Source organism: Phyllobates terribilis, unplaced genomic scaffold (genome assembly GCF_046119375.1).
Source record: "Phyllobates terribilis strain yellow unplaced genomic scaffold, ASM4611937v1 Scaffold_2__4_contigs__length_985480577, whole genome shotgun sequence".
In the NCBI taxonomy this organism is placed as follows: Eukaryota; Metazoa; Chordata; class Amphibia; order Anura; family Dendrobatidae; genus Phyllobates; species Phyllobates terribilis.
In genome coordinates, this window is record NW_027362762.1 from 103,648,763 (window position 1) to 103,659,701 (window position 10,939).

The 10,939-nt window shown below is 50.6% G+C and overlaps 1 protein-coding gene across 3 annotated transcripts in view; it reads right to left on the reverse strand.

Annotated features, from left to right (window-relative positions):
- The window catches only part of ATP8A2 (ATPase phospholipid transporting 8A2), a 999,149-nt gene extending 989,250 nt beyond the window's left edge, over positions 1-9,899 (reverse strand). For all 3 annotated transcript variants that reach the window (XM_073662455.1, XM_073662456.1, XM_073662454.1), the window contains exon 1: positions 9,751-9,899. In XM_073662455.1, the coding sequence (XP_073518556.1) occupies positions 9,751-9,821 (71 nt within the window). In that variant the 5' untranslated portion in view covers positions 9,822-9,899. The remainder of the gene's footprint in view (positions 1-9,750) is intronic.
- Between the last annotated feature and the right edge of the window lie 1,040 nt (positions 9,900-10,939).

The window sequence follows — 10,939 nt, forward strand, 5'->3', positions numbered from 1 at the left end:
TCCTAGCAGAATTTTACCATGAAGGCCTGCTGCACAAAGTCTCCTCTTAACAGTTGTGGTACAGATGTGTCTGCTGCTAGAACTCTGTGTGGCATTTGTAGCACCCTGAGGATTCGGCTGCTACAGGGGTATTGCACCTCAGCCAGAGGTGTGATATTCCACTCCCGGGTAAGGATGGAGTGTGGACCTGAGCTCGGTAGGCTGCATGCACTACACACATCCCATTTCCGAGGAGCAGACCAACGGTACTCCCACTTAGAAATGTGCAGGTACGACCGAGTCTGTTCCTGGCTGGAGTGGGAGGGGGGTGGTACATCCCAAGTAGTGTAGGGGCAGATAGGGGGAGCAGCCTGGGTAAAGATAGGAGCTCATTGGGTGCTGGTCACCTGAGCTCACACATAGAGGGAGTATATAAGGTGGGCACCATCTTAGATCAGGGTCAGTCTTTGCAGAGGAGTCAGTCTGCCACAGTCGGTCAGTCTGTGAGGAGCCAGAGAGACGTCAGTCTGTCAGAGCAAGAAGCAGAGGAGCAGAGCAGCCCCAGAGAGAGAGAGAGGAGAAAGCAAGAAAGACCCAGAGGGGACAAAGAGAGGACTCTGAGAACCCAAATTCAATCCCCGGGTGAAGAGTCGGCATTAGGGTACCGGATCCCAAACTGGTGGGGGCAAAAGCACACCCTAGCCAGAGACCGGAGGCCGTGGGCAGCGTCTGCCACGGCCACCCACCACATCCACCCCGAAGGCAAACCACGTGGAGGGTCAGGGAACCCAAGGCCAAGGGTCTCCCAACAGAAGGCCCGAGGGAGCTGGACCTAGGTGGATCACTAGTGGGGACGGCCAGAGGAAAGGACAGAAGGAGAGCTCAGGGTCACGCTCCGGACTTGCTTGGGGGTTGGCTGAATCCAGGACCTGGTGGACGCAGCACGGCTCGGGTGGTCACTTGAAGCTGGAGTGACCGGAACATCAGCAGTGAGTAAATACCCTAAACTGCACAACCCGACTCTGTCTTTAATTACATCTATGCTGCACCACCACAACCCCCATCCTCTGCACCTGACCCCCTGAGGCTATACCCCACCCGTTGGGGGTTATACTATCAAACGCTGCACCAACACCATCAGCCTCAGCGGACCCTGCTGCAGCGGCGGCCGTAGTGACCGCAATACAACGGGTGGCGTAGTCGACATTAAGAACTTTATAACATCTGTAGGACTGCCACATACTCTGAGCTTGACACCCTGGGCACGGACCGGGTCACAGCCACTCGGAAGACTACAACCCCCATCTGATCCGGCTCCGGGTATTCCCCTAAAGAATATGGCCCAGGGGGCGCGTCAACTTTGGCGTAGTCGGCAGGATTACGTGCCCGCAACACCCGGGTACTGCGTGCCTGAAGAAAAGAACGAGTTTACCTCAAAAAGAAGTCTCCTGCCGGTTCCGGAGGGTCCCCGCCATCGGACTCCATCACAGGTCGATTCCCGCCGGTTGTCCGCCATTAACAGCTTTTTCCCGCCATCTGCAGAGTTTCCCGCCACTGGGAGACGATTCCCGCCATTTCCAAAGGTTTCCCGCCTTGGAAGAGCGGACGCCATTATGGGCGTGCCAGAGGATGGCAAGAGGCCGCCTCCCATCGTGGGCCAGGACCGAAAATGGCGCCAAAAGTGGAAACCGCCCCCACCAACAGAGACTGTGATGCTAGAGGTGTCTGTCAGCGTGAAAGAACTGCCCCTGGAGCTGACAATCACCAAGTGGCCCCGGGACCGCCCTCGAAGTGGGAGGACTGAGAAGGAGAGAGCAAAGATGGGTGTCGCTTGGAGCAGTCTGGAGCGAGCGCACCCGGAGGCAAGAAGCCTGGAGAAGAGTTTCGGAGGAGCTTACCCGGAGATGCCGAGAAAGCAGAGCAGCACCGGCCCGTTGGCCAGGAGCCTGCTAGAAACAGAGGAGGGAGAGCAGAGCAGCACCGGCCCGCTGGCCAGGAGCCTGCTGGAGACAACAGGAGGAGAGCAGAGCAGCACCGACCCGTTGGTCAGGAGCCTGCTGGAAGCAACGACCCCACTAGGCCTAGTGGAGGTCCTAGCACAGCTCCCCCGAGATCGGGAGTGTGCGCAGACCGCTCTGGAGGGCCTCGCAAGGAGGATGGCCCGGGTGCAGCGAGAGACGTTGGCGGAGTGGAGCCGAGAGATGGCCCAGCAGACCGAGACCCGTCAGCGGAGCACGCCACCCAAGACGAGGAGACAGACTGCCTCTGAGGATGGCGCGGGAGGACTCAAGGCCGGAGACGGCGCCGAGAAGGGAGCCGAACGAGTGGAGGCAGGTAAAGGGGACGTCTATACCCCAAACCGGGAAACCGCGTACCTGCCCCAGCTCCCCGTCGCAGAGCCCGAAGTCTATCCTGCCGTGCCCGTCGCTGCAACGTCACCGCCGCAGACTAGGCCTCAAACGGGAGCCGCGACCCCTGTGACGTCACACGCCTCGACCCCGAGCGTGACCAAGCAGGAAGTACCACCAGCCTGGTCGCAAGGCCTAGTACCCCCGGGCGCCGCAATACCAACAGCGCCCCCTACCTCTGCGGAGCCACCGGCCTGGTCGCAGGGCCAAGTAGCCCAGGGCGCCGCCGTCCTTACGGTGCCCTTCACTTTCCAGGTGCCCCAGGCCTGGCCGCAAGGCCTGGGCAACCCGGGCGCCACCACCACCGCGCCCATAAAACCAAGAGTGCCGCATCTGGGAGAAGATCTGTTCGCCCAACATACGTGCCCGGATGGGCAGCCCTTCATATGGCCACCGGAGTTTCACCATTCTCGACTCCGGAAAGAGAGACCCCTAGACGAGCCCCTGATTCCGGTTCCAAAGCCCGTAAAAAGGATCTCGCCCCCGCTAGAAGAGACCCAGTTTGAGTGGGACCCCACCGGAGAAGATCTCATGGGGTTCACTCAGGAGACTCGGGCAGCTGCAGCGGAGCGTGCTGAGTGCTGCCGCCAACAGCTCGAGGTCTTCGAGAGGGAGCGGAGAGAGAGGCGGGTCCGGGAACAGCAAGCTCAAATAAGGAGCGCGGAGCAGAAGAGCCGGGCCAGGAGAGACCCCCGTGCAGCGCATAGTCCCCGCACCACCGGGACTGTGATCAAGTTTAATATGCAGCATGGGTGGGGCTTCATCCGAGACCACCGCACCCTAGGCGACGTCTTCGTGACCAGGAGAGACGTTGAGTCCCACCTACCGGAGGGACACAGAGGTCGTGACCTTTACATCGGGGACGAGGTCACCTTCACCCGGCACAAGTGTGCCAAAGGACCCTACGCCCTCCATGTGCATCGTCTGACGGAGGAAGAGCTGCGGTGTGAGGAGGAAGAGCAAGAGGACCCGGACGGGTCTGAAGCTAAAGGTAACCATAAAGCAAGAGCAGGAGGACGCCGTCGTTAAGTACAGCGAAGCAGAAGCTGTATATAGTTGCCCGTCGGGGCACCGTGAACTGAAACTGTTACTGTTGCTAAATATAGTCCCCGTTGGGACCAGCAAGTGTGAACTGTTACCCGTATTTCCCTAAATCCCACTGACCGAGGACTGAGAGCGGTCATTCCTCCCCAATACCTGGCCGAGGACTGAGAGCGGCCATAATCCCTGTATATAGTTGCGCGTCCTAAAGCGCCCCCTACCGGTTTTATAGGAAAACCAGTTTTCTAGAGAGACTGTCGCACTTTACCCGGTCACACGTTGCACAGTGACCGGAGGAGGAGCCAGAGGCGACGAGAATGTTTTATATGAAGAATTATATGATGCTGCTAATGTATGTTATTTTATATGTTTATACTATGTTGTTGATATGAAAAAAAAAAAATTTTGTATGTTGTGGATGTTTATGTCTTACAGCCCGAGGACGTGCTGTGATTTACCAGGGGGGAATGTAGCACCCTGAGGATTCGGCTGCTACAGGGGTATTGCACCTCAGCCAGAGGTGTGATATTCCACTCCCGGGTAAGGATGGAGTGTGGACCTGAGCTCGGTAGGCTGCATGCACTACACACATCCCATTTCCGAGGAGCAGACCAACGGTACTCCCACTTAGAAATGTGCAGGTACGACCGAGTCTGTTCCTGGCTGGAGTGGGAGGGGGGTGGTACATCCCAAGTAGTGTAGGGGCAGATAGGGGGAGCAGCCTGGGTAAAGATAGGAGCTCATTGGGTGCTGGTCACCTGAGCTCACACATAGAGGGAGTATATAAGGTGGGCACCATCTTAGATCAGGGTCAGTCTTTGCAGAGGAGTCAGTCTGCCACAGTCGGTCAGTCTGTGAGGAGCCAGAGAGACGTCAGTCTGTCAGAGCAAGAAGCAGAGGAGCAGAGCAGCCCCAGAGAGAGAGAGAGGAGAAAGCAAGAAAGACCCAGAGGGGACAAAGAGAGGACTCTGAGAACCCAAATTCAATCCCCGGGTGAAGAGTCGGCATTAGGGTACCGGATCCCAAACTGGTGGGGGCAAAAGCACACCCTAGCCAGAGACCGGAGGCCGTGGGCAGCGTCTGCCACGGCCACCCACCACATCCACCCCGAAGGCAAACCACGTGGAGGGTCAGGGAACCCAAGGCCAAGGGTCTCCCAACAGAAGGCCCGAGGGAGCTGGACCTACGTGGATCACTAGTGGGGACGGCCAGAGGAAAGGACAGAAGGAGAGCTCAGGGTCACGCTCCGGACTTGCTTGGGGGTTGGCTGAATCCAGGACCTGGTGGACGCAGCACGGCTCGGGTGGTCACTTGAAGCTGGAGTGACCGGAACATCAGCAGTGAGTAAATACCCTAAACTGCACAACCCGACTCTGTCTTTAATTACATCTATGCTGCACCACCACAACCCCCATCCTCTGCACCTGACCCCCTGAGGCTATACCCCACCCGTTGGGGGTTATACTATCAAACGCTGCACCAACACCATCAGCCTCAGCGGACCCTGCTGCAGCGGCGGCCGTAGTGACCGCAATACAACGGGTGGCGTAGTCGACATTAAGAACTTTATAACATCTGTAGGACTGCCACATACTCTGAGCTTGACACCCTGGGCACGGACCGGGTCACAGCCACTCGGAAGACTACAACCCCCATCTGATCCGGCTCCGGGTATTCCCCTAAAGAATATGGCCCAGGGGGCGCGTCACATTGACCTGGTCTCTAATCTGAGCTGCTGTTAACCTGCGATTTCTGAGGCTGGTGACTTGGATAAACTTATCCTTAGAAGCAGAGGTGACTCTTGGTCTTCCTTTCCTGGGGCGGTCCTCATCTGAGCCAGTTTCTTTGTAGCGCTTGATGGTTTTTGCAACTGCACTTGGGGACACTTTCAAAGTTTGGCCAATTTTTTGGACAGACTGACCTTCATTTCTTAAAGTAATGATGGCCACTCGTTTTTCTTTGCTTAGCTGCTTTTTTCCTGCCATAATACAAATTCTAACAGTCTACTCAGTAGGACTATCAGCTGTGTATCCACCTGACTTCTGCACAACACAACTGATGGTCCCAACCCCATTTATAAGGCAAGAAATCCCACTTATTAAACCTGACAGGGCACACCTGTGAAGCGAAAACCATTTCCGGTGACTACCACTTGAAGCTCATCAAGAGAATGCCAACAGTGTGCAAAGCAGTCATCAAAGCAAAAGGTGGCTACTTTGAAGAACCTAGAATATAAGACATATTTTCAGTTCTTTCACACTTTTTTGTTAAGTATATAATTCCACATGTGTTAATTCATACTTTTGATGCCTTCAGTGTGAATGTACAATTTTCATAGTCATGAAAATACAGAAAAATCTTTAAATGAGAAGGTGTGTCCAAACTTTTGGTCTGTACTGTATACAGTGTATTTCTACGGAGCTGTATACTCTGCTACTGGACTCATTGCAATGTAGAGTCAAGATAACCAAAACCTCCTAGCTTTATCATTATGGGCTGTAGCTCAGTGGTTAGAGCACACAGCCTGTGAGCATTGGGAAGCATGTTGTGGCACTGTGATTGTGAATTCAAGTCCTGGGTGAGACAGATTTTAGAAGTGAGAGGATGTAAATGTACAGTTTAATTTATGCACTAAGAGATGATTGGCCCCGCCCCCTGAGAACTTCAGAGAGAGGTATAGATGCGGAAAACAGCTGAATCGTGACAGGACAGTCCCGTGGAAACCAAGACGGTTGGGAGCTATGGGAGTCACAGTGCTCCCTGTCGAACATCATTTTCGGCTGTATACGTCTTTTGGAGGTGGGCACCAAGAGGAAGTCGCCTGAATCATGTTTTGCCGGGCTTCGGACGTATCTTAACAGCCTCATAAATGAAACAGATGAGTTCAGGTCAAGCCTCTTGGCTTAGCCACATAGGCTCTCCTAGTACTCCATGTGGCTTCAGCCACACACTGACTGCACTTCCTGTTATCAGGTCCCCTATATACAGTATGTTCCTATTATCAGTTCTCCATTTAATCCTTTTTTGTTAGGCAATGGCATCTTGTGATGATGGCTAAAATTACAGTATAAACTCTATACATATGATGACATACAGACAAAAAGAAAGTGAAGCAGTCACGTAAGCATACGTCACACTATTGAGGCTTATATCGTAACATACAAACCACCAACGTGTTAATAGTAGTAGCTTTTAGAAGATGTTGGCCTAGTTGGCTTTACCCCAGCTTAGTAAGTAGTAGGGCTGATCTGACAGGTGAGCTAAGCTGCTGAGCGGGCCTGTGTCATCCTCATGTAGATTACATATACAGAGAGGTTACACAGCAAAAACTGACCTGTCGTGTGGATTTTAAGTCTGACGCATGTCAATATTTTCTGGGAGTTTTCTCCATGCATTTATTATTTCCGTGCACAGGATGAAATCCATATTAATGTAATAAATGATATGCCGTCCTGCAAGCAAATCCGCAGCAGAGTTTCCAATTTCATCACGTGTGGACATGACTTAGTAGTTTTTACCATAGGGTTACATAGTTATTAGTGATGAGTGCAAGTGCTCGTTACTCCAGTTTGCCTAAGGTGCTCGGGTATGCATCGAATATTGTGGGTGCTCGAGTGACATGTTCGCGTCCTCGCACCCGCATGTTTCACGGCTGTTAGCCCAAAACATGCGGGGATTGCCTGACATACACGGGAAATCCCCGCATGTTTTGTGGTTGTATAGAAGCCGCGAAACATGCGGCCACGCGGACTCGAACATGTCACTCGAGCACCCGTAATACTTGGCACATACCCGAGCACCCTAGGCAAAAGCGAATAATGGGCATTTGCACTCATCACTAATAGTTTATATATATATATATATATATATATATATATATATATATATATATATATATACACTGCTCAAAAAAATAAAGGGAACATTTAAACAACAGAATATAACTCCAAGTCAATCAAACTTCTGTGAAATCAAACTGTCCACTTAGAAAGCAACACTGATTGACAATCAATTTCACATGCTGTTGTGCAAATGGAATAGGCAATAGATGGAAAATATTGGCAATTATCAAGACACCCTCAATAAAGGAGTGGTTCTGCAGGTGGGGACCACAGATCACATCTCAGTACCAATGCTTTCTGGCTGATGTTTTGGTCACTTTTGAATGTGGGTTGTGCTTTCACACTCATGGTGGCATGAGACAGACTCTGCAACCCACAGAAGTTGCTCAGGTAGTGCAGCTCATGACACATCAATGCGAGCTGTGGCAAGAAGGTTTGCTGTGTCTGTCAGGGTAGTGTCCAGAGGCTGGAGGCGCTACCAGGAGACAGGCCAGTACACCAGGAGACGTGGAGGGGGCCGTAGGAGGGCAACAACCCAGCAGCAGGACCGCTACCTCCGCCTTTGTGCAAGGAGGAACAGGAGGAGCACTGCTGGCATCCATGTGCTGTACTTGTTTAACATTGCAAAGTATAGGAGAGGAGAAGCTTTGTAATTAATTTCTTACTTTCTTTATTCATACTGGAAAAACAGAGATGGTAAACTAGGACACAATGATGTCACCAGTACCGGTTTTTCATGTACATGCTTTATATAGACATGCGAAGGAGGCTTTATACTGTCAGTTTGAGCTAACAGACTCTCTTCAAAGTTCACTTATGAGTGGTATTATTGAAAAGTGGAAGCATTTAGGAACCGCTGCAACTCAATCACAAAGTTGAGACCATGTAAAATTTCAGAGCGGGGTCACCAAGTGCTGAGGGGCATGGTGCATAAAAGTCACCAACACTCTGATGACTCCTTAACTGCCTAGTCCTAACCTCCTTTGATCTTACTGGAAAGTGGAAGGAACAGCAGCAACTCAGGCAATTAAGTGAGCCACATAAAGTTACAGAGCGGGGTCACTGAACGCTGAGGAGCAGAGAATAGAAAAGTCACCAACGCTCTGTTGACCCCATTTGAGACTCTAAACCTCCTCTGGTATTAACATCAGCACAGAAACTGTGCATTGGGAGCTTTATGGCCGAGGAGATGCATGCAGCCTTACATCACCAAGCACAATGTCAAGTGCTGGTTTTAGTGGTGGAAAGCAGCCACCACGGGACTCTGGAGCAGTGGAAATATTTTCTGTGGAGTGGCGGATCACACATCTCTATATGGCATCAGATGGACGAGTCTGAGATGGTGAATGCCAAGAGAACGTTACCTGCCTGACTGCATTATGCTAACTTTAAAGTTTTCTGGAGGAAGGATAATGTTATGAGGATGTTGTTCAGGGAATGATCGAGATCTTAGTTCCAGTGAAAAAAAACCTTCTAGGACAATTGTAGCTAGCAACTTTTGTGGGAAGATTTTTCTGTTCCAGCATGACTGTGCACAAAGCAAGGGCCATGAACACATGGTTGGCGGTAGTTGGTTGGAGGAACTTGACTGTCCCCACAGAACCCAGACCTCTAGCTCCTTTGGGATGAACTAGAAGGGAGATTGTGAGCCTTGCCCTCTTGTCCAACATCGGTGTCTGACCTCACAAATGCTCTTCTGGATGAATGGTCAAAAATTCCAACCGACACCTCCAAAAACTTGTAGAGTCTTCCCAGAAGAGCAGAAGCCGTTATAGCTGCAGAAGATGGGGGACCAGCCCCACATTAATGACTATACATTTAGTATGGGAGGTCATAAAAACTGCTGCAGGTGTCCTAATACTTTCGTCCTTTCACTTCACACCTTTTATATATATTTTGGAAGCAATGCCTGAAATGTGACATTCATTTCCAACAGACCAAGAAGTCAATGCCCCTATGTCATCGTACAATCCTGCTGAACAGAACACATGTCAGCCAAAACAATAGTCCCGGCTGACAGGACAGGACCTGGTCCAGCTGCCAGCAGTCATGTGTTACCACCTCTACAATTACGGAACAGATGAGTCAGAGCTTCCTGTCTGTAAGTGATCCTACCGTATAGGAAAGAGGATCAGCACCGTCAGCCCTTTATGGCTTCCTAATCATATATATCAATAATAGAAATACCTTATAATATAGCGCCAACATATTCCGCAGCACCGTACAATCAGAGAAAATACAAAATGACGGATCCTGACTAAACTGTCCACAGACGATGACACGTAGGGGGGAGGAGGAGACCCTACAATGGCTTTGCTTACAATGCTAAAAATATAAGGGTGTATGGACCCCATAATGTCAGTGCACACAGCGCGACATGCAGTGTAAACAGTGCAGCCGGATGGCAGAGGATGTCATTGTGCTAACAGCACGCCTTCTTCTGCTCATCCAACCCTCCTCTTCGTTAAAGAGCCACTTACCCCCCGAGGAGTGGATCTTCTTTGATTTCTTTTGCAAGGACATTTTTAAAGAGCCTAGGATATGTGATCATACAGAAAACCTGGCTGCTGCCGCTGCTAATGCATCCCTCTGCCACAGCTCACTGACAGGAGGGAGGGAGCACAGGAAGTCACTGATGCACCGGGGAGGCTGCTGCCAGCCAGGGCTAATGGCTTTATAGTCACAGCACAGGTATTAGCATTTACAGGCCTCGACGGAGAGATGTCAGCAAAGCAAAATGCAGAAAACTGGGTTTTTTTTTACAAATTTTTGATCAATTCGGCATAAAGCTTGCTACCTGGAATACATGATATTGCGTTAGCTTGCGTTATTGCTTCTTTGGAGCCGGTTTGCCACAAAAGAGAGCTTTTATACCAGTTTCCAACAGGGCTAGGCAACCATAAGGCTTGCTCAGACGAGCCTATAATCGATCGGTGTGCTGTTCACATGCAAGACATGATGACTAGGGTTGAGCGAGTATGTTCTGTCCGAGTATGCTCGGGCCGAGCTCCGAGTATTTATAGCTGCTCAGTGATATGGTTAAATCGCTCCCGTGTGCATGCTTTGCGACTGTTTGACAGTTTTATTACATGTGAGGAATGTCTATTTCTTACACATTCCTCACATGTAATAAAGCTGTCAAACAGTTGCAAATCATGCACACGGTAGCGGATTCAAACACATCACCGAGCAGCTGTAAATACTCGGAGCTCGGCCCGAGCATACTCGGAACAGAACATTCTTGCTAAACACTAATGATGACCAATGGAAGTCATTGTGGTTACTCAAATGAATATTTTTACCCATGGTCTTCGTGTAAAAAATTTGCAGCATGAACTACTATGATCTGAATTCCAGACTCGCTCATTATAAGTCAATGGACGCGCAAATAATGGATCAAATACAGATCATCATCCGAATGTTATGCATTTTCAATATAATTAACATACTAGTATAGAATAGTGTTATACCTTAATGATGTGTGTGGTTTCACCATAGGGATAGTTAGAGTTAATAGTTGGGACTAGCCCAGAGTGAGAGGGACTAAGTTACAGCGAAAGTGACAATTTCCTGTCAGAAAGTCAGATAGGGCCTGGAGTGCATAGTGAGTGGACCTAAAGGCCCAAGGTGAGTCGTGCCGCATTCTAGGGTGACACTAAGTAAGAAGAG